At 44.3% G+C, this 22,951-nt stretch overlaps 1 protein-coding gene and 1 long non-coding RNA gene across 4 annotated transcripts in view; one reads left to right on the top strand and one right to left on the bottom strand.

Annotated features, from left to right (window-relative positions):
* The window catches only part of RASGRP1 (RAS guanyl releasing protein 1), an 81,226-nt gene that overhangs the window by 28,170 nt on the left and 30,105 nt on the right, over positions 1-22,951 (top strand). For all 3 annotated transcript variants that reach the window (XM_061430719.1, XM_061430718.1, XM_061430720.1), the window contains one exon: positions 14,490-14,595. In XM_061430719.1, the coding sequence (XP_061286703.1) occupies positions 14,490-14,595 (106 nt within the window). The remainder of the gene's footprint in view (positions 1-14,489; positions 14,596-22,951) is intronic.
* LOC133256035 (uncharacterized) lies at positions 208-14,495 on the bottom strand. Its single transcript, XR_009739087.1, has 2 exons — positions 979-14,495; positions 208-701 (listed from the first exon to the last, which is right to left on the bottom strand). It is a non-coding gene; the product is annotated as an uncharacterized LOC133256035 (long non-coding RNA).

Genomic DNA, 22,951 nt, shown 5'->3' with positions numbered 1-22,951 from the left:
AGACCACCGATGGGTTATTTTTACCTTCCTTGAGTCTTTTTCTTTCACGTGTGAAGCAGAGCAGCGTGAGTGTGGTGAAAATTAGAATGCTTGTGTCATGACTGTTTTGTGCATGTCTCAGCCTGTCAGTTACCAGTGTTGTGGTTGGACCAGCCTTTGTGGTTCTTATGATGATTACAAGATACCGTTCAGTAATAGCCATCAGGAAACTTTGAAAAAATAAAAGTTTATTGCTTACAAGACCTGGAAATTACACAGCATACCAGAGGCAGTCCACACAGCAAGGTCGGGGGAGGGAGAGAGGAGGGGAAGAGGGAGGGAAGGAAGGAAAGAAAAAGAGGAGCAAGAGAAAGGGCACAAAGGCCAGGGGTTCTGCATTTATTGGGGCTGAGGGTGGGGGCAGATCTCTGTCTTTATGAAGTTCATGAAGATCTTTCTCTTCATAAAGTTCTGGTGAACTTTAAACATAAGGGCTGGGGTTTAAAGCATGATGAAAGGGAAAAACAAGTAGCTCAATGGTCAGTTACTGAAATCAACCGCAGTCTCTAAAACCAAGGAGCCTGGGGTGGAGAGCCAGTCGGCAGCCTGGCTTTTATCTGTCTTATGGCTGGCAGTGCGTTTATTTGCAAGATAGCCATCTTCAAAGGTCACCTCTTTGAAATGGACGCCTCGACAATCAAAGCTTAGGTCAGGCACTTGTACTACAAAAAAGAAAAAAACAAAACAACTATCAGAGCTTACACCACAGTAGCCTGGCCCACCCACAGGCATAAGGGAGGCTCAGCTACTTTCCCAGGCAGCCTGGCACCAGAAACCCTCCAGAGCTGAGACAGAAAGGAGGTGCCTTTAATCTGCATGACCCAGAGAGAGTGACGGGAGGACACAGTGGCAGAGGTGGGGCTGAGTCGAAGACCTGGGCTCAGGCCAGGCCCTCACCACTTCTGAAGTCACTGTGTGCCTTCCAGCAGCTCGCCTCACCTTTCTCTGTTTCTTTATCTATCAAGTAATAAAGGTAATACTCATCCCGCAGAGTTGGTGTGAGATGAGCGAACCTGTGAGGAGAGAAAGCACTCATAAATGTGCACTGTTAGGGCTTCAACAGTGCAGTGAAGGCTTGGGCGCTACGTGACGACTGTCAGGCAGCCTAGGTATCTGTGACCTTCCAGTCACCCAGATATCATAGTGGTTTGCACTTAGTTCAGGACCTTGGTTTTCCCCAAAAGATGTCAAAGCGCTTTCCTTATCTCGACGGAGCTCTTGATTATCTCTCTGCTGAGAGGGATGGAAGCAAGATGCTATCAAGCTCTTCCTCTGCAAGTGAGCACGTGGAGGCTCGGAGATGACAGAGCTCTCCCAGGGCCGGGATCTGGGTGCAGATCCCAGGACTGCTGTTTAGGAGCTGAACTCCAGCAAGTTACCTTACCCCGGTTTCTTCATCTGTCAGATGACAGTACCACCTATCTCGTAGAGTTGACGCATGTGAAGACTCGGGACAGTGCCTGGTACCCAGGAAACACTCCATGTATGTTTAACAAAAAGAGAAACAGAGAGACAGTGAGCAAGAGAGAGAGAGTCAGGTGAGACTTAGAATGTAGTTCATCAGTTCCCATTAGATGTTTTTCCTCCAGCAGTACCAAACACTGCTCCTGGCTCTTGCGTGTTCCAACTGACACCAGCCCTGAGAGTTTCAGTGTTGGCGTTTTTGCTGTCTGTAAGTCGGTGACACAGCCCTGCTTCTTGACTGGGGATGTGTGAAACGTTTTCTTCTTTGGCTCTTGGCACCTGAGTGAAGGGCTGTTTGTTGTTTTCCTTTGCTTCAGTTGTAGTAAGAGATTCCTTACCCACCTGTGAAGTTCTCTGTTTCAAAGTCATTCCTGGGTCCTCATGCAGATTTCCCTCCAGTACCTTAGTAAACCCTGAGAAATCCTTCTGCCTTGAGGGCCTGAGGGATGGGTTGCATTTAGAACCTAGAACTGAAAAGAAATTCGGATGCCCCTGCTCCCTCTGCCATGGATGGGGACCATGCTTAGAGGAAACCATGCCCCATCTCACGGGCACGGACAGTATGACCTACCACTGTGGATCCCTCTTTCAGGTTTGGTTATAAAGAAGTATTTCATGAAAAATCATTGTCCCACTCTGGAATAACCAAAGCCTAACAGGAGCAATGGCACCCCACTCCAGTACTCTTGCCTGGAAAAGCCCATGGATGGAGGAGCCTGGTAGGCTGCAGTCCATGGGGTCGCTAAGAGTTAGACACAACTGAGCGACTTCACTTTCACTTTTCACTTTCATGCATTGGAGAAGGAAATGGCACCCCACTCCAGTGTTCTTGCCTGGAGAATCCCAGGGATGGCAGAGCCTGGTGGGCTGCTGTCTATGGGGTCGCACAGAGTCGGACACGACTGAAGCGATTTAGCAGCAACAGGAGCAAAGAGAAAAACAAAATATTGTTCCAAATCCAGCAAGAGAAGTGAGAATAGTTCACCGCTGTTACAGTGGTTAATGGATTACTAAGCATTTTTCTATATTTAATCAAAGGTAATCTAATCCTAACTACAAACAACAAAGGGGCGAAGAGGCTTTCAGAATAACTTCTATCTGATTACAAAAGGCTTTGCTCAGTTCTCTTGACTGTACACGGTGGTGCGATGATGGTTTTTGTCTGGGACTGTTCACTGCAGAGAATTATGAGCCAAGGACAGTTTCTGTGGTGAAAGCAGAGTTTGCGGTGAGCTGTGTTGTCAGCCCTGTTGTGGTACACTGGAATGAGGTTATCTAGGTGGCTGTTAGGATCAAGTCAATATTGAGAAAAACTTTCTGAAGAAGGCTGAGTTCATGGCTATCCAGTAAGTCTCAGGCCTGTGTTATTTCACTGAGTCAATGTTTGGAACATTCCCAAGTTGCTTCTTAATACCTATTCAGCCTGTCAACAAGCATGCCCCCAAAAAGGCCCAGGCAAGACTGAAGCAACACAAGTGCGCTCCAGTAAGCAAGAGGAGCGCATAGTGCGCCCTGCCCCAGATTCCTCTGTGTCGTGTCTTTGTCTTGGGTCCATCCCCTCCCGGGCTGGCTGCCTCCAGCCATCTGCGGGCAGCTCTCTGCATCCTCCTTGGGAAGCTGAGCTGGGGCCCTACTGCCATCCACTCCCCACCAGGCACATTCCTGTGGGGGGACAGTCACCCCGTGAGCCAAGTAGGCTGCATTGACAGCAGCTCACCAAGGACTCAAATGCCAGCGTCTCTACCTAGCCAGATAATCCGATTTTCCCCCAGGGACTTGGAAGCTCCCTGGAGGAACAGCCACCCACCCAGGGTATTCAGTTGGCACTGTCTTCCAAAGTGGCTCTAGAATGTGCGGTCACAGCTTCGTCCCAGAGTCCCATCACGGGCCCACCCAGCGCCCACCGCGAATCTTTCCACTGCTTATCTGTTAGTGCTGGTGCAGCCTCCTCACGCCCACACCCAAGACTGTGTTCAGTTTGCAGAAGCGACGAGGACAGCTTCCCTCACTTTTCTCAGACCCCTCATTCTTGAGACCTGACGGTCCGGATGGAGGCTACAGTCCCCAAGGAAGGCCATTGGCTGGCTCAGTCGAGGCAATAGAGCTAAAAGCTCTTTTCCACTTCAGGCAATTTTGTGCGCATGGTTAGACATTTATAGATTGCAGTCGCTCATCCAAGAAATCTAGGTCATCCTTTACATAGAGCTTCATGCTTCGAAGAAGAGCCATGCCCAGGGAGGACCGTCCCTGGGGCTGACTGGTTTGGCTGAGGGAGTGGAGAGTCTGTTGCAAGAGGAGGGACAGGTGGGCCATATGGGGGCCATGAGCTCTCAGGGGACTGGGCATTTTCACCCATGCGACCACTGGCCACAGGCTCTCCAGGGTCTGGTCATCCTAGCCAGATGGTGCCCATGATAGCCCTCGTGTTGTCAGGACAAGTGGTGGGTTTAAGGGTTGGGGTCTCCAGGGAGATGTCTGTACTGCGGCTGCAGTGAGAAGGACAAGGCTGGGCTGCAGACGCAGGGCTTCTCAGGGAGAAAAAGAGAAGTGGGTGTGAGTGAGAGGCTGATTTAGCTTTGTAGCTTGGATGGCTGAACGTCATAGCCCTTCGCAGTATACCCAGTCTTCACCCTGCTCACCTTCCAACAATCCCTCAAGGAGAGGCAGGTTTCAAGGATAGAGCCCTAGGCTGGGGGGCCAGAGGGCCGATCCTGTCTGCCTCCACTCACCAGCCCTGAGACCACAGCCAACATGTGATACCTGCGTCTTCATCTTTAAAATCGTGTCCTTGGTGCCTCCTCCTCACAGAGTTGTACAGCTCACGTGCTCAGCAGAGGTGATTCTGTTTATTGAACATCAGTGCTGTGAAAACATAGCCTTGCTCTCAGGTGTTGCATTGAGGGAGAGTTCTCCAGCTTCTGGGGGTGTCAGGGGCAGCTGTGTATGCACGTGTTGTGCATGTACGTGTGTTGTGCTTGTACACGGATGGGTGTGGATATCCAGATGCTGCTGCTGCTGCTGCTGCTGCTAAGTCACTTCAGTCGTGTCCGACTCTGTGCGACCCCATAGACGGCAGCCCACCAGGCTCCCCGTCCCTGGGATTCTCCAGGCAAGAACACTGGAGTGGGTTGCCATTTCCTTCTCCAATGCATGAAAGTGAAAAGTGAAAGTCAAGTCGCTCAGTCATGTCCGACTCTTGGTGACCCCATGGACTGCAGCCCACCAGGCTCCCCGTCCCTGGGATTCTCCAGGCAAGAGTACTGCAGTGGGGTGCCATTGCCATATCCAGATGCTAGGCAATTCGAACGCCCTCTCAACCTCCTGATCCCCAACCCTGACCCAGCAGGACAGTGAATAAATCCAAAACTCATGGGAAGCAAATACAGTCCCTTTCCTTTACAACATGCCTCCAGGTCAGCCTGTCTGGGACAGTAGTTGAGAGAAGCCTGATTAGATGAAGTCAAGGGTCAATGAGCCAGGTTTTCCTGTCCTCTGTATCCCTGGCTTTGACTGTCAGCAGCCCCACTGAGAAGACATGAGCCTGCCTGGCCCTTTCCCACTTGGGTGGGATGCTGCTTGAAGGCTTGTTGCAAAAGTGTGAAATTGCAGGTCATGGTTAAATGGAGGCCTTGTATTGTCCTACATCATGGTGTCCTCCAGCCAGTGCAAATAAGTAATTAAAAGCTACTTGTAACGAAGGTCTTCAGAGCTGCTGGACAGTGTATTGGGCCAAGGAATAGAAAATATTCCAACTAGACCTAGATTTTCTCAGTCATGTGGTCAGGGTACTCACCCTGGGTCTGGGTATGATGTACCACATTACCCCAGAGGGACCCAGAACAAGGCATGGGCAACTGGGCACTTCCCTTGTCCCAAATTCCCACTCTACGTTAAAATGCTCATCCTTGGGTGCGAGCTGTAAGCACTCCCAAGAAGTCACTGTTACAACGAAGACATCTAAAAGGGTGCTCCCGTATGTCTTGCTCTCCTCCCAGGGCCTGCAATGATAGAGATTAGCTGGTCAGTTACACCAGGCAAGCCCAGAGGGCACGAGATCAGGATTGAGGGGGACAGTGAATTTGGGAGCACTGGGAATGAGATACCCAGGTAGGAAGGAACCCAGGTCCGTGGGTGCGAGTGGCAGCCATGGCATCTAGGAGCAGCCGCACCCGGCCTGAGAGCCAACTGCCAGCATCTCCTCCCAGCTCCCCACTCTGACTTCATACTGGTGGCTTGGAATTGGCCATAGTGGGAGCATTAACACCACAGAAATGTGCAAACACTGCAAATCAGAGTCCCCCTCACCCTCCAAGGAGAGCTGCTGTTTAAACAGCGCATCCCCAACAGCAGCCACGCTGGTTAGCACACATGCCCTGTGAAGTGAGACTCCGTTCTTAGCAAATCACTTACTTTCTCTTAATTGTAGTCTTCCCCCAAATCTGGAGGGGCTGAGGACCAGAAATAAACAAAGATGAAGGTGGTACTGATACGTGTCATAAGCTGCTCAGGTGGTAGAAGCTCTGAGCTCAAACCATGTACGTGACACCACGTTCTTCTTCACGTGCACTTCCTGCCCAGCTGCAGCTGTAGGCTCTAAAACATCAATCCCCCAAGCACACAACACACCAGTAAACCTGCTTTCAGCTTGCCAGTTTCTCTACACTCTCCAGGCAGGATCTGATGAGTATAACAGTCTTGCTGTCAAGTAGGGTTCGTTTCTTTGGAATGTTTATCGCCTTGTAGTCCATTCAGAACTCTGGGTGTGCCTGGCAGGTTCTATGTGGAACAGCCTCTTCTGTTTCCAGACTTTCTGATCTGCATTAGCAGAAGCAGTCCTGCTCTAGCTCTAGATCCAACTCTGCCCCCCAGCTTTCTGATACAAGCTTTCCCATTACCATCTTCTGGCCTCTGGTTTCAGCACACCTGGTGTTGGCTTCCCTGGTAGCTCAGCTGGTAAAGAATCCACCTGCAATGCGGGAGACCTGGGTTTGATCCCTGGGTTGGGAAGATCCCCTGGAGGAGGGCATGGAAGCCCACTCCAATATTCTTGCCTGAAGAATCTCCATGGACAGAGGAGACTGGCGGGATATAGTCCATGGGGTCGCAAAGGGTCAGATATGACTGAGGGACTAAGCCCAGCACCCTGCCCCCACCCAGTGTTGACAGCTTTCTTACCCTCAGGATACCAATTTCTGACTTTCTGCCTTTGAAAGTGAACGTCGCTCAGTCGTGTCTGACTCTTTGCGACCCCTTGAACTGTAGCCTGCCAAGTTCCTCAGTTGATGGAATTCTCCAGGCCAGAATACTGGAATGGGTAGCCGTTCCCTTCTCCAGGGGATTTTCCCAACCCAGGGATGAAACCCAGGTCTCCTGCATTGTAGGCAGATTCTTACCAACTGAACCACCAGGGAAGGCCAAGAATATTAGAGTGGGTAGCCTATTCCTTCTCCATGGGATCTTCTCCACCCAGGAATCGAACCAGGGTTTCCTGCATTGCAGGCAGATTTTTTACCAACTGAGCTACCAAATCCTTTCACACTCAAAAGAGATTTCCATGGTAACCAAAACAGAGGGGAAGAAGAGACTCTGCTCTGGAGTTTCTGTGGTGTGGACATGTTCTATGTCCGTCTTGCAATGAGTCATTCCCACCTCACCCCCCAGATAAGCCTTCGCGTAAGGAAAGTCGCCCCCACCCCTCGTCAGCAAGAAGTGGGGCCTAGAATGCAGCCCTTTGCAGGTTTTTTGTTCTCACAGGAGTCTCATCACCAGGGAGAAGATAGTCACCCTGGGAGGCAAACAGCTTATTTAAGATTAAACCACAGAAAGGAAGAACGGCGTCCGCAGGCCAACCAAGAGGCAGAGGGCTGGACCAGATGGCCTCTTGAAATGTTGGATCACCTCACTTCAGATATCAAGAGATGCTTCCCGAGTCATCACGACTAGATAGGGTTTCTTCATCCCCAGAACTTTATCACCATTCAGCATGGTCTCCACAGGTTTCACCTCTAGCATTGACCACCTGAGATGATGTTCAAGTATCTTGAGTGTGTGTCTTATCCCCCACGAGATTGTGGGCTCCTCGGGGACAAGGGTTTTCTTGTAGCTCTTCATACCTCCTTTGGTACCTAGGACCGTACCTTGCACTGAGTCAATTAATGATAAAATGTTTTTAATTGAAATAGAGTGAAAAGTTGCTCTGTAGAGTAGTTAGAGAGTTGTGTCCTGTTATTGGAAGGGCACAGGCAGGGCCTGTTACCTGTGATGCCTTTAGGGGAGGGGGTCATGCATCAGTTAGAAGGTTGAGGTGGAAGGTAGCTGAAGTCATTTCCACCCTGAGATGCTTTGATCCCATGAAGCGTGGCTGCTGCCAGCACTGAATCGAGGGATGGAAACCCCGTTGTTGGCTCACAGAGAGATGACTCTCTAGAAGCCACATGGCTTTCCTGCTTGTTCTGTGGAGCAGATGGACCACAGGTCGGGTGGGCCTTCGACCAGCAGCACACACTGCTCCTCAGGTCACGTGATGGAGTACGTAAGGTTGACATTTTATGTCCCACTGAGGTTTTAACCTTTTAAAGCAGGCTTCCACTGAAGTAGAAGGAGAAGCAGATGGTAATGAGAAAATATGCACATTATGCACATTGCATATTGCACATTTCACTTATTAGAATTTTTAGTATGACACCCTGTGTTTTTCAAAAGCCTAAAGCTGCAAACAAAATTAAATTATTTGCTGAAATATTTGAATCAGCTTACAGAAGTTATACCAAACTATCAAAATAAAATCCAGAAGACTGGAAGGTGATCCCCTGGATCACCCACTTTGAGATCTGCCTTTCAGAGGGAGGCTCTTCCCCTCGAGAAGGAAGAAGCGCTGCTCTCTGAGATGAGGGCAGGAGACGAGTGCCTCCTTGATGCAGTCATACAGATGCTGAAGGTCGCATCAGGGAGAGGCAGTGGTGGGAATGAGGGCAAATGCACACACCAGGACGTTCTCCTGTGGAAAAGGGGGCACCGAGGAGCGGGGTGTGGACTGAGATGCCGAGATGCACCTGCCCTCCTCTGTCTCTGCCTCCCTTTGCTGGGTGAGTCACTCCCTCCCAGCCTTACCATTTGCCAGCCGCCCTCCCCCAGAACATGCCCCCGCCCTCTCCCAAAGTGTGGAGGGCGGGGGCATCACAGAACCCTGGGGAAGAGGGGAGTGCAAGGTAAGTGGAGAGTGACTGTGACTGTGAGTCTTAGGCACGGCACCCTTCTTATTTTAAAGGCAACTTGAATGATCAGAGTCCATCCACCAAGACATATAGGAGAGTTTTTCAGAAATCATCAGATGCAAAAAGCTGTCCTTTCAAATGTGCATTAATTGGTTCCAATCCAATATGCCAGTGGCATCTGTTAGTCTTGTAGCCCTCAGGACTGGAAGAGATCATAAAGCTTATCTACTTTAGCCGTTTCCCCTTTTTCATACTTGAATTCCCTCTTCTGACAAATGGCTATGCAGTGTCATGGAGAGCTGGGGATCTGGAATCAAACCAACCAGCAGCCAGATCCTAGCTCCTCCACCCATTGTCTCTTTGACCCAGACAGAACAAAGGAACTCATCTCTCTGTGTGTTGATTTTCTCAGCTATAAATTATAAGCAGGACCAACACCATTAGAAGTGTTGTGTGAATTAGAAGTAAAATTGTTAAAGTACTTAGCAGAGTCTCCAGTATTGAGTAGGACTTCAGGGCTCAAACAGTAAAGTATCTGCCTGTGATGCAGGAGACCCAGGATCGATCTCTGGGTCAGGAAGATCCCCTGGAGAAGAAAATAGCAACTCACTCCGGTATTCTTGTCTGGAGAATTCCATGAACAGAGAAGCCTGGCAGGCTACAGTGCATACAGTCCATGGTGTCACAAAGAGCTGGACACAAGTGAGTGACTAACACTTTTACTTTCATTTCAGTAAATAGCAGCTGCTAAGCCAGATACAATGATGTGGTTGGATGTCCTGGCCCGCCTCCTCTTGAAAGCGTCTATGATGGGAATGGCTCCGCTGTTGGGCGGGCTTCAGGATTAGGATTTTTTCTACCGTGTGTTGTGCCCAGGTCTCTTTCCTGTCATTTTTCTCTATTCATCCTCTCTGGTTCCACGGTTTGTGGCCCTACAGAAGAAGTCTAAACCTCCTCCTACACATAGCATTACAAACATTTGAAGATAATTTTAATATCGCTCCTGAATCTTCTCCATAATAAGCCTATCTGGGTCCCTGAATCTTTCTATGTGTGACTTGGTTTTGATCTCACTCAGGACACGTCTAAGCCCCTTTCCCTAATACGTGAGAGTCCTTGGAAAGATGCTTGGCGGCCACAAAGAACAGTTGAGAGAACCGGTTTTAGGTTCCGTCCACACTGAGTGCGTCTGCGATTGTGCCCGTGCCTCCTGTGAACATTCTGACACACGCCCTACAAATACGTTTCAGATCCTCCCGCTCTGTGCCATGACGTATGGGGTAGGAACACCCCTGCTTCTGTGAGGAGAGGTGCATTGTAACAGCTCTGTTGTCAGATGCCGAATTGAAAACTTGCATCCCATAATTGTGGCAGAGTGGATTGTTGTCCCATCCTCCAGTTTTTTGCCTTCTCCATATCAGTGATCTTTTCCACCTGACTTTGAGGTTCCTGCCCTTTGCCTTGAGGTTCAGCCGTGACTTTCTTTGACCAAAAGAATAAAGGGGAAGTGACAGCATGCCCGTTCCAAGGCTAGGATAAGAGGCCTTGGACAGTTCCAGTTACCCTACAGCGCCCTGCCATCACCATGAAAACACACCATGGCTAGCCCACTGGTCCAGGGAAGCCGGGGGCCTGTAGGGGAGGAGCCCCAGCGAAGCCCAGCCGATATCAGCCAGCCCCTAGCCAGCTTACAGACACTTGAGAAAATAAAAGATCACTGTTTTCAGTCATGGAATTTTGGGATGTTTTGTTTTACAGAATTTTTGTGGCAGGAGATATATATTACAGAAATTATGTGGGCCAGAAAACAGAGAGTTAGCCGTACTGGCCCTCTCTCACCAGAGGGTAAGTTTAGAACAAGTAATGAAAGATTTACAAAACTGTAACAGGCTAGATTAAATACTTCTTAAAAATGATTTATCGAATTATAACTTTGTTAATTGTAACTTTATAAGTTGTGGCCAAGAAGAAAATAAGTGTGTATATTATATATCATTGGGGATTCCCAGGTGGCTCAGTGGTAAAGAATTCTGCCTGCTAAGCAGGAGAAGCAGGCTAGATCTCTGGGTTTGGTGTATTCCCTGAAGAAGGAAATGGCAACCCACTCCAGTATTCTTGCCTGGGAAATCCCATGGACAGAGGAGCCTGGCAGCAGACTACAGTCCTTTGGTTTGCAAAAAAGTTGAACACAACTTAGCAATTGAATAACAACAACAATTAAATATTAATGAAATAGCTAATGAAACAAGCAAACACAATATCCAAAGAAACATGAAAAGTTAAGGGGTCTTCTTTTTGGTATGCTGCTGCTGCTGCTGCTGCTAAGTCGCTTCAGTCGTGTCCGACTCTGTGCGACCCCATAGATGGAAGCACACCAGATTCTCCCGTCCCTGGGATTTTCCAGGCAAGAACACTGGAGTCGGTTGCCATTTTCTTCTCCAATGCGTGAAAGTGAAAAGTGAAAGGGAAGTCGCTCAGTCGTGTCCGACTCTTAGTGATCCCATGGACTGCAGCCCACCAGGCTCCTCCATCCATGGGATTTTCCAGGCAAGAGTACTGGAGTGGGGTGCCATTGCCTTCTCCGCCTACTTGGTATAGTTCACTCATTTACTCTGTAAATGTTTAATGAGTAACTGCATGTATCAGCACTGTTCTGGACCCTAGAGATATGGTTGTGAAAAAAACAGACAAGGTCAGATCTCACGAAGCTTATATTCTAGTGGAGACTCAGAAAATGAAAATTAAACACATAAAAAAGATAACTTCAGATCATTGGTAAGTGCTATGAAGAAACTCGGGCAGGATCATGGCTACAGAGGTAGTTTAAGGATCACCATTCTGAGGATGTGACATTGAAACTGAGACATAAATGACGTGAATGGGCCAAGGGAAGAAAGGCCACATTCAAGGAAAGAACACATGCAAAGTAGGAATAAGCTTGGAGCGTTTGAGGTATAGACAGGAGTATGGAGAAGAGTAATATGATGTGAAATGAAATGGAAGACTAAAAGGAACCAGAATGGGGAGAGCTCTGTGGGCTGCAGCTGGGAGTTGGTGCTTTATTGCAAGGGTAATGGGCTCCATTGAAGCATATTAAGTACATTTGTGGGTTTTAGGAGCTCACTCCTGGCTGCTTCGTGGAAAACAGATGGCAGGTAGGTGGATAAGAGTGAAAACAGGGAGGTCAAGTAGGTCTCTATGGTGATGATTACAACTAGAATGGTGGCAAGGATGGGGGAACATGGAGAGGTTTGAGACCTATTTTGAAAGTAGAATCAAGGCTCACTAATGGATTGGATATGAGGGAAAATGAGAAATAAAGGGTGACCCCTCGGTTTTCTGTTTGGGTAAGTGAAAGGATGGTTGTGGTGCCATTTCTTGAGATGAGGAAAAATGGAGGAGAAGTGAACTGGGGAAGGGAGAGGTCAAGAATTTTGCTTGGATGAGTTAAGTCTGAAATTAGACATCTATATGGATTCACCAAGTAAGGCTGAAGATGTCTGTTGGGCAGTCACAAGCATATCAGTGGTATTTTATCCCAAAGGACTATAGATGAATTTCCCTGCCTAGAAGAAATAAATTAATTTTTTTTAAGTTAAAACTTAAGTTTTAACTTTTAAAAATTGTTAGAAAAGAAAAAGAAGTGGGAGGACTGAGCCACAGCATGGTGACATTTAAGAGCTCAGCAAAGGAATAGGAGACAGAACAAGAGCCACAGAGAGAAGCTGAGAGAGTGTGATGCTGAGGAAGCCAAGAGGAGAAAGTGTTCCAGGAAGGAGGACAGAGTTGTCAGCTTGGGTTGGGTTGGATTGAATGCAACTTGAGTCATAAAGTAAGATGAGGACAGAGGAATGAACTCTTGGATCTAGCAATATGGACCTGATCAGTGACCCTGAAAATAAAAGATTTAGTGGGATAATGGAAGTAGAAGTCAAAAATGGAATGGTTGAAAGGGGATGGGAGATGAGAAATAGATGACAGTGAAGTTTTACTGAAAGGGGGAGCAAAATTGAGAGACAGCTAGAGAGGACAAGGGTTTCAGGTTTTGCTTTATTTCATTTTGTTTTAAATAGGAGGTTCTGGTGCATATTTAAATGCCAATGGAAGTAAACCAGGAGAGAGAAAAGTTGATATTGGAGGAGAGAAAGTGGACAAAGATGGTGTCACTGTCCTTAAGAAAAAGATCCTCAGAGCTCAGTGGAGGCATTGGCTTCTGAAGTGCTTTCCATGGTAACAGAGGAAGGCAAGAAGTAAGAGTAACAGAATTCAGGTGAACTGGTGCATTTGGTGAGGGGAAGGGGAGTGATCTCGTCAGGGTTCCTTACGTTTTCGCAAGTAGTTAATGAACTATGTAGTCATTGTAGTCAATGAACTATGACTTTAGATCATCATTTGAGGATGAGCCAGGACTTCTGAATTCTGAGCCCAGATGGACTGTGTCCTTCATTTACAATTTGGTACACTTAGAAAGAATGAAAATGTCAACCCCTTTTGTATAATGTGCTTTAAAGAGCAAAAAATGATTAAAAAAAAAACACAATTCATGTATATTCTTTAATTTGATATTTTCCACTGAATCATTAAAGTTCCCAAGAGGGAACAGAATTCACATGGTTTAAGTGAAGACACTTTAATGAAGGGCCACTACTTACAGAGAGTGGAGTTGAGATACTGTACCCAGATACCCAGAGACTGTCAACAGCCAAAGGTTGCTACCATCCTTAGAACTAAAGTCAAGGGAGAATACAGTTTTAGATCCCAGTGAGAGCTGGAGCCCTGAAAGAGGGGCCAAACAGTATAATCATTTATCGAAGAGACCTGTAGCAGCTGTCAGGAAAGTGGTACCAAAGCAGAGAGGGAAGGAGAAAAATATCTTGACTTCCCTCTCCTCCCATCTCTTGCTGATGCTTCCCAATGGCTGAACCCAACTATCAATTAACTGGCAAGGGAACCTGGTGATGCAATCCATGGTGAAGGACAGAGAATAGATGTCTGTGAACAACCAGCCCCTAACACTTCCTGCCACAGGTGTTAAAGATTTTGAAAACCACTCTAGGGGGAATCTTTATACCCAGTGCCAGAGTATGGAAAAAATCTTGTTATCTGGTACCAGTGGGATTTGGAAACCCAATTAAGAAGCTAACCATGCTCTTTGATACAAATCATCATAGGTACTTGTAAACCCACCCATAATCTCCCAAGGTCACATTTGCCCATAGTCTTCCTCCTTTATGCCCATCCAGAGACGCGTTGCCCGTGAAACTAGGGAGACTTGCATTTTAGGTCCCCTCACTGGCATGAGCCCTTCCAAGATCATGGGCCAGCCCTAGAAATGTATTCATATGCTCATATGTTTTTGTGCAGCTTATAAAAGCAAGGTATTTTAACTGTGATCTATTAAGACTGTAACTCGTTTCACTGGGATCCCTCCCCCCACCATATGCCCTTTGGGAGCCACAAAACCTGGATCTGCTTCTGCTTTCAGCAGACTCACGTGTACCTATGCAAATGGTACCACTTCCCCACGATTCTACCACCTTCTGGCGGGGTGATTAATGAGCATCAAAACAGGCATTTGGGGAAGGGGAGTATGCAGCAGGAGGATAAGAAAAGCCAAGAAGGGAGGGATGTGCACTGCCGAAGGCCACAGAGGAGGCGCTGCAGAGCCTGCACTCTGGTCTCCCTCATGAGTGATGAGAGTTGGCAGGTGTCCTGTCAGGTAACTAATTCCTCCCTGGGGCCTTGCTCAGATGCTGCTCTTTGTGCTTTCAGATGCAGACGGAAACCTGTGTCGAAGTAACCAACTGTTGCAAGTCATGCTGACCATGCACCGAATTCTCATTTCCTCTGCTGAACTGCTCCAAAAAGTTATCACTCTATATCCTTTAGCCCAGTGCCTGGCGGCAATCCACAAATAGGATTGATTCAGAAGCATCTTGAAATGTGAATGATGCTTTCATTTTGGTTGTTTTGGCATAACCCTGAGTGGTTAATGGGTTCATGCGTCCTTTCAGGGAATGGCATGCATGTCTGGGGATATGTGTTGTGTGTGTATATGTGTCTTCTGTTGGAAAAGGCAGTGTTATTGATGCTGATTTTTCTGGGAAGAGGTCAAAGAGATTAACATGCAGACACGGTCTTCTTCGTTCGCTCTTGCTAGTGAAAAATACTTTTCCTGAAGATTAATCAAAATTCATATTCATCGCATGCAAATTGACAAGGGTGCTGCATTCTGGCTTTCCTGTCTAATTCTTCAACCTTCCCAGGTTTTGAAGAGAGCTTCCTGACCCCAGGGCAGCTGGTGCCTTTCTGCTTTAGACTGAGGCACTGGCTGCGCCAAGCAAACCCTGCTGGATTCTGACCTTCTTTGGGCTGTAAATTGAGTGGGGTGGGGAAAACGACTGCTTTCTCTCTCTCTGATGCCTGATGACACCGTGGGCTGTAGGTGAGGTGAGACTGTTTAGCACCTTGAAGCCCAGGTCCTGGGCACTGAGTCATGCTATAGAGCTCTTCTAATCCTTTAGCACTCTCCCCAGCCCTCCCTTTTCATCTCATGGCACTCAGCAAAAGCATAAAAGCCATCAGGACTGAATCTATTCCCTAAGCCTGCTTATAAACCTCTCAGAGGTGTTTTCAGTGGCATTTCAGTGGCCTTCAAAGGAGTCCATATAATCAGAGGTACAGGTAATAGATGGATGTCTAATCTACAGAGCGTTCTAAAACCATACTAGAACTCCATGTACCAGCAGTTCTCAATAGTGTCAGTAATTAAATACTCAAAGAAAAAACTGTTCTCCAAGGACTAATTTGTGGCCCCCTCTGTGGACCCAGAGTCCTCCTCCCTGCTATTCTCCCTTCCACTTTCGCAGATTCTTTCTCTATATTTTATCTTCCCTCTTTCCTGTCCTTTTAAACCCTGCATCTTCAGTGGCACCTGCCCCTCAGTCTAAAACTCATTCACATCTCCCTAACCTAAAAATAAACTCTCAACCCTGCCTCCCCTTCATTCCATTGTTAGGGTCAGAAATGTGATGCACAGACTTCTTAAAATAGTCCACGCTCACTATCTCCCATCTCTCAACTCCCACTTACTCCTTCACCCGACTGTGGCCTCCACCCCTGTACTCAGACTTTCCTCTGATGTCACCAGTGACCTCCTGGTTGTCAAGCCCAGTAGCTTATTTTCCATCCTTGTTTATAGCGACCTCCCTGTAGAGACATTGTTGACAGCACCCCACCTCTCCAAACTCCTTCCAGGGCTCTGGACTGCACCTTCCTGGGTCTCCCTTCTCCTGGGACACCCGCCTCCAGCTCTCCATCCAGCCTTTTCTTTGAGAACCTCTTCAAAATGAGATAGCATTCTGGTTTTATTCTCTCTATACTTTCCCTGGGTGATTTATCACCAGGATTTCCACCACCATTCTTCTGATGACCTTCAAGTCCATATTTCTCTAACTAACTCAAACTATTTTTTTAAAAAAATGTTGGGACTGCTTTGTCCTATGACACTTCAGTCTTAATATACTCAAAACTTAACTTGCCACCTCCACTACTACCCCGTTAGTTCTGCTTTGACACCTGGATTTTCATTTTCAATTTCAGTCCATGGTGCCGTTGCCCCTCTGATGTCCTGAAGCAGCAACATCAAAGCCCTCACAATCCTCTCTGCCTTTCACCTCCCACAGAGCCAGTCACCCAATCCCAGGGTTCCTGCTTCAGAAATGACTCTTAGCTCTTTTCTCCTCTCCATTCCCATGCCTCCGCCTTCCTTTGGGCCCCAGAGTCTCTCTCCTCGGCCTCTGTCCCATGCGGGGCTGCTCATCTGCACAGCCACCTCCTCCTCTATCATCCAGCCCTGCAGTTACTTTCCTAGGAAGCAAATGAGATCTTGCTTCGGAGCCTCTGCAGATAGAGGGGGATGGTAGACCCTCAGCCTACCCAGTGTGCCCTGCCTGCTCCGTCCTCAGCTCTCTCAGAAATCCTCCCTCTTCCATGCCAAACTTCTCAATACACCAGACTTGAGTGGGTCCTTTTTATTGTTCGTTAAGAAAGCTTGGATCATTTCCTGTTGTTTCCTGTTTTTCCACGGTTGAGAGAGAAAAATTTAACTACGTGCTTTGAATAGTTTGGATGCCTGTAAGGTACAGTCGGAACTGTCCTGGTACTTTCTTGCCACAGCACTGCCTGTGAAGATGTGGCGCCTGAAGCTTCCAGCGAACAATGACGGTTGCCCCCGCAGATGCCTGAGCCTCAGTCCTGGCCTGCAGATGCTGCTGCTTTCTTCCTCTCCTCAAGTGAGAAGCAGTGCCTGCCTCGCTCAGGTGGCCCCACTGTGGCACGCTCTTAACCTTGGGGGCTCTGCCCTCCTGAGTGATGTTCTGTGTGCCCACAGGCTTGGCCCTCAGATGAAGACCGACGGGCTTCACAGATCCTGCTGCAGTGTAGCCGGCACTGAGCACAGGGGAACAGACGGGTGAAGAGAAGGATGGGGGCAACCAGGAGGAAGACAGACTCCACGATAAGAGACACCGTGTTGATTTGTGTCCACCCAATTATTTTAGAAGAAAAGTGGGTCTTTTTGTGTGCCTTACTCATTCATAAGGAAGAAGTTAAAAATTTCAACTACTAGACCAAATAATAAAAATACAGACTCTAGAACATTTTTCGCTTGAATATGCCTTATGCTTGACTCTCTTTGCACTGAAGGGATGAATAACATGTGTCATAAAGAAATATAAAATCATCTCATTCTCATTCCTCCCTTTTGTGCCCAAAGGCAAGGATCGGAACCATTCACTTCAGGAAATTTACCTGGGCTTATTTTTTATATTGATTACCTTTGTTGATGTGTGTATGTGTTGTGGTTTTATGTTTCGTGTTTCTCTTTGGTTTTCATGCCCTTAAGGATAGATTTTATAAACAGTAAGTCTATCAAAAGTTAGGTTTTTTAAGTTAAACTCCTTTTATGAAAAGTACAAATTTCACAGTCATAGTTTTTCTTTAGGGGTTCAAGTTTAGCTTGCAAATCTTGTTCTTTCCATAGGTCTAGAGTGTCCCTCTAAGCACTTGTAAGGGACCTTTAAAAATGTTTAATTAAAATAATGCCAATTAATTAAATACTTGTAATGGTTTTAAACTGCAAGTTGGATTTTATTTTTTATTCCACGTTTTTTTTTTGAGATAAAGTTGACTTAAAGCACTATAAAACTTTAAGGTTTAAAGCATGATTCGTAAGTTTAGTGAATATTTATCATCTTATATAGATACAAAATTGAAAATAGATGAAAGTTTTATTGTGATGATAACTTAAGAGTTTATCCTCTTAGCAACTTTCACATATACTGTAGAGCAGTGTTAATTATGTTTATCATGTTGTACATTACATCTCTAGTACTTATTTGTCTTACAACTGGAAGTTTGTACCTTTTGAGTGCCTTCATACATTCCCCCCTTTTTCCACCGCCTACCTCTGGTAACCACAAATCTGATTTCTTTTTCTTTGTTTATTTGTTTTTGAAGTATCATTGACCTATGACGTTATGTTAGTTCCTGTCATGTAACAGTGATTTGATATGGCTCAGATGGTGAAGTGCCCACCTGCAATGCAGGAGATGTGAGTTTGATTCCCGGGTCAGGAAGATCCCCTGGAGAAGAGAATGGCAACCTACTCCAGTATTCTTGCCTTGAGAATTCCATGGACAGAGGAGCCTTGCAGGCTATAGTCCCTGGAGTCAAAGAGTCGGATACGATGCAACTAACACACACACGTACATTTCAAAATGATCACCACAATGAGTCTAGTTATGACATGTCATCATACAAAGATACTATATAATTATCGACCGTATTCCCCATACAGTGCATTTCATACCCATGACTCATTTATTTTCACAAACGAAAGTTTGTACCTCTTAATCTCCTTCACTTATTTTTTTCCTCCTCTCTGGCAAACACCCGTTTGTTCTCTGTACAAATAACTCTTTTTTCATTATATTCATTTGTTTAGTGTTTTTAGATCCATGTATAAATGAAGTACAGTATTTTTCTTTCTCTGACTGTTTTCACTTAGTGTGTACCCTCTGGGTCCATCCATGTTGTTGCAAATGGCAAAATTTTGTCCTTTTTTATGGCTGGGTAATATTCCACTGTGTGTTTGTGTACACCAAGTATTTATTCATTCGTCTCTTGATGAACACTTAGTTTACTTCCACACCTTTGTTATTGTAAATAATGCTTCACTGAACATCGCGCTCCATATATCTCTTCTCATTAATGTTTTTGTTCTCTTCAGATAAATACCCAGGAGTTCTATTTTTAATTTTTTAAGGAACCTATTTACTATTTTCCATAGTGGCTGCACCAATTTATATTCTTACTAGCAGTGCACAAGGGTTTCGTTTTCTCCACATCTGCACCAACACTTGTCATTTGTTGTCTTTTTTATAATAGCCATTCTAACAGGTATGAGTTGACCTCTTTGTGGTTTTGATTTGCATTTTCCTGATAATTAATGATGTTGAGCATCTTTTCATGTGCTTGTTGGTCATTTGTATGTCTTCTTAGAAAAATGTCTATTCAGATCCTCTGCCTGTTTTTTAACCAGTTTTTTTTTTTTATGTTGTATGAGTTATTTGTATATTTGGGGTATTAAGCCTTTATTGGACATACTGTTTGCAAATATTTCCATCATTTAGTAGGTGGCCTTTTCTTTTTTGTTGATAGTTTCCTTCATTTTGCAAAAGCTTTTTAGTTTGATATAATCCCACTTGTTTATTTTTGCTTTTGTTTTCCTTGCCTGAGGAGACATATCCAAAGAGCATACTTCCTATGTTTTCCTCTATAGGTTCTATCGTTTTGGGGCCTTTACGTTCTTAATCAGTTTTGAATTTATTTTTGTGCGTGGTGTGACTGCATAGTGGTTTGATTCTTTTGCATGGAGCTGTCCAGTTTCCCCAGTAACATCTATTGAAGAGACTGTCTTTTCTCCATTGTATATTCCTGCCTCCTTTGTTTTAGACTAATTGACTGTAAGTTTCAAAGTTGTTTTCTGGGTTCTCTCTTCTGTTCCATTGATCTAGACGTTTGTTTTTATACCAATACTACACCGTTTTGATGACTGTAGCTTTGTAGTTTGTCTGAAGTCAGGGAGCATGGTAAGTCCACCTGTGCTGTTCTTTCTCAAGATTGTTCGGGTTGTTCAGGATCTTTTGTGTTTCCATAGAAATTTTAGAATCGTTTTAATTCTGTGAAAAATGCCATTTGTATTTTGATAAGGATTACATTGAATCTATAGACTGATGGGTAGTATGGTCATGATAACAACATTCTTCTAATCCGTGAACATAAGTATCCCTTTCCATCTGTTCTGTCATCTTCAATTTTTTTCATCAGTGTCTTAAAGTTTTCTGAATATGAGTCTTTTACCTCTATAGTTAGATTTATTCCTATATATTTTATTCATTTTTGATGTGATTGTAAATGATGGTTTTCTTAATTTCTCTTTGTGATAGTTCCTTGTTAGTATATAGAAATTCAACAGATTTCAATAATTTTGTACCCTGCACCTTTACCAAATTTATTGATGAGCTTTAGTAGTTTTTGGTGGCATCTTTAGGCTTTTCTATGTATAGTATTATGCCATCTTCAAACAGTGACAGTTTTAAATTCTTCCTTTCCAAGTTGGATTTCTTTAATTTCTTCTTACTGTCTGATTGCTGTGGCTGGATTCTAATACCATGTTAAATAAAAGTGGTGAGAGTGAGCATCTTTTGTCTTGTTCCTGACCTTAGAGGAAGTGCTTTAAAGCCATTGAGTATGATATTAGCCATGGACTTGCCATATATGGCATATATGTTGAGGTATGTTCCTCCATTACTCACACTGTGGAGAGTTTTATCATAAAAGGATGTTGAATTTTCTCAAATATTTTTTCTGCATCTATTGAAATGATCATATGATTTTTATTCTTCAATTTGTCAACTGACTGATTTGTGGAGACTGAATTGTCCTTGCACCCACTGGATAAATTCAAATTAATCATCATATATAATTCTTTTAATATATGGTTGAATTTGATTTTCTAATGTTTGTTGAGGATTTTTTCATCTCTGTTCATATTTTTATCAGTGATGTTGGCCTGTAATTTTCTTTTTATGTCAACTTTTTGTCTGATTTTGGTATCAGGGTGGTGCTGGTCTCATAGAATGAGTTAGGAAGTATTCCTTCCTCTGGAACTTTTTAGAATATTTGAGAAGGATAGGTGTTCACTCTTTTCTAAATATTTGGTAGAATTCACCTGTAAAGCCATCTGGTTCTGAACTTTTGTTCATTGTATTGTTTTAAATTGCTGATTCAGTTTTGTTATTGGTAATTGGTCTGCTCATATTTTCTATTTCTTCTTGATTCTGTCCTGGGAAATTGTATATTTCTAGGAATTTGTACATTTCTTCTAAGTTGTCAAATTTATTGTCATATAGTTGTAATCTCTTATGATCTTTTGCATTTTACTGGTACTCATTGTAACTTCTTTTTCATCTCTGATTTTATTGATTTGGGCCCTCTCCATTTTTTTTAAGTCTAGAAAGGTTTACCAGTTTTATCTTTGGAAAAAAAAAACAGCTCTTAGTTTCATTGATCTTTCCTATTGTTTTTAGTCTCTATTTCATTTATTTCTGCTGATCTTTATAATTTCTTTCCTTCTACTAACTGGGTTGTGTTTGTTTTTCTCTTGTTCCTTTAGATTTAAGGTTAGGTAATTTATTTGAGATTTTTGTTTGTTTCCTAAGATGAGCTTGTGTCACTATAAACTTCCTTCTGGGAACTGCTTTTGCTGCATCCCATAGATTTTGTGGTTTTGTTTCCATTTGTCTCCAGGTATTTTTTTATTTGTTCCTTGATTTCTTCAGTGATCCATTGGTTGTATAGTAGCATATTATTTAGTCTCCACACATTTGTGATTTTTGAGTCTTTTTTTTTATAGCTGATTTCTAATCTTACAGTATTGTGGTCAGAAAAAATACTGGGTTATGATTTCAGTTTTCTTAAATTTACTGAGATTCATTTTGTGGCCTAGCCTGTGATGCATTCTGGAGAATGTTCCGTTTGCATTTGAAAAATGTATGTATTCTGCTTTTGGATGGAATGTTCTCTATATATCTTAGCACATCTAGGCTAATGTTTCACTTAAGGCCAGTGTTTCCTTACTGATTTTTTTGTTGGATGATGTTCATTGAAATAAGGGTGTTAAAATCCCCTATTACTATTGTTTTATTGTCAATTTCTTGCTTTATGTCTGTTAACATTTTCTGTGTATGTTTAGGTGCTCTTATGTTTGGTGCATATATGTTTACAATTATATCCTCTTCTTGGATTGACCCCTTGGTTACTCTGTAATGTCCTCCTGTATCTTGTTACAGTCTTTGTTTTAAAGTCTGATATAAGAATCACTGCCATGGCTTTCTTTTAATTTCCATTTGCATGGAATACCTTTTTTCATCCCCTTACTTTCAGTCTGATTCCGAAGTGCATCTCTTGTAGGCAGCATATATGTGGATCTTGCTTTTGTATTCATTTAGCCACTCTGTGTCTTTTGTTTGAAACATTTATTCCATTTACATTTAAAGTAGTTATTGATAGGTATATACTTATATAACTATGAATTTTATATTTTATAGTTTTAAAACTATTTCAAGGACCTTTTTGAATTCTAAATAGGCTTGTAACTTCAATAGATTAAAATTATAAACAGTAAAGCTGACATCTTAGGTGTTTCCAAGCTATGCATAAACTTAGTAAGGTTTGAATTTAAAATTTAAGAGTAAAGCCTTAATTGTATATTCCAAATTGAAGTTTCACAGCTATCGTTCTAATATGCTCTTAAATACTGGGTATGTAAGATCTCAAAATACACAGACTCCTTCCTAATTAAAAAAAAAAAGTAATAAGCTTTGGACTGTTTTACTTTACTGTATCTACATCTGTGTTTTCCAAGGGTTAAAACATGCATACCCAGTGAATGAAGACTGCTCAGCCCCAGTTAATTGAGACATCTGCTGGCTGCTCAGTAGAGTCCTCTCAGGGACCTGCTGGAATTCATAGAGTTCTGGGTGGTTTTTAAGAGAAAGAGGGCAGTGGCGTGTATAGCACATAGCCTGCATAGTATTCCTCAGTATGTTGATAGAACAGAGTACAACCACACAGCTTCATCACTGGACTGGACTTTGCATTTCTTTGAC

This window comes from Bos javanicus, chromosome 10 (genome assembly GCF_032452875.1).
Source record: "Bos javanicus breed banteng chromosome 10, ARS-OSU_banteng_1.0, whole genome shotgun sequence".
Lineage (NCBI taxonomy): Eukaryota > Metazoa > Chordata > Mammalia > Artiodactyla > Bovidae > Bos > Bos javanicus.
The sequence above is the reverse complement of the archived record's forward strand: the minus strand, read 5'-3'. Positions and strand labels throughout refer to the sequence as shown.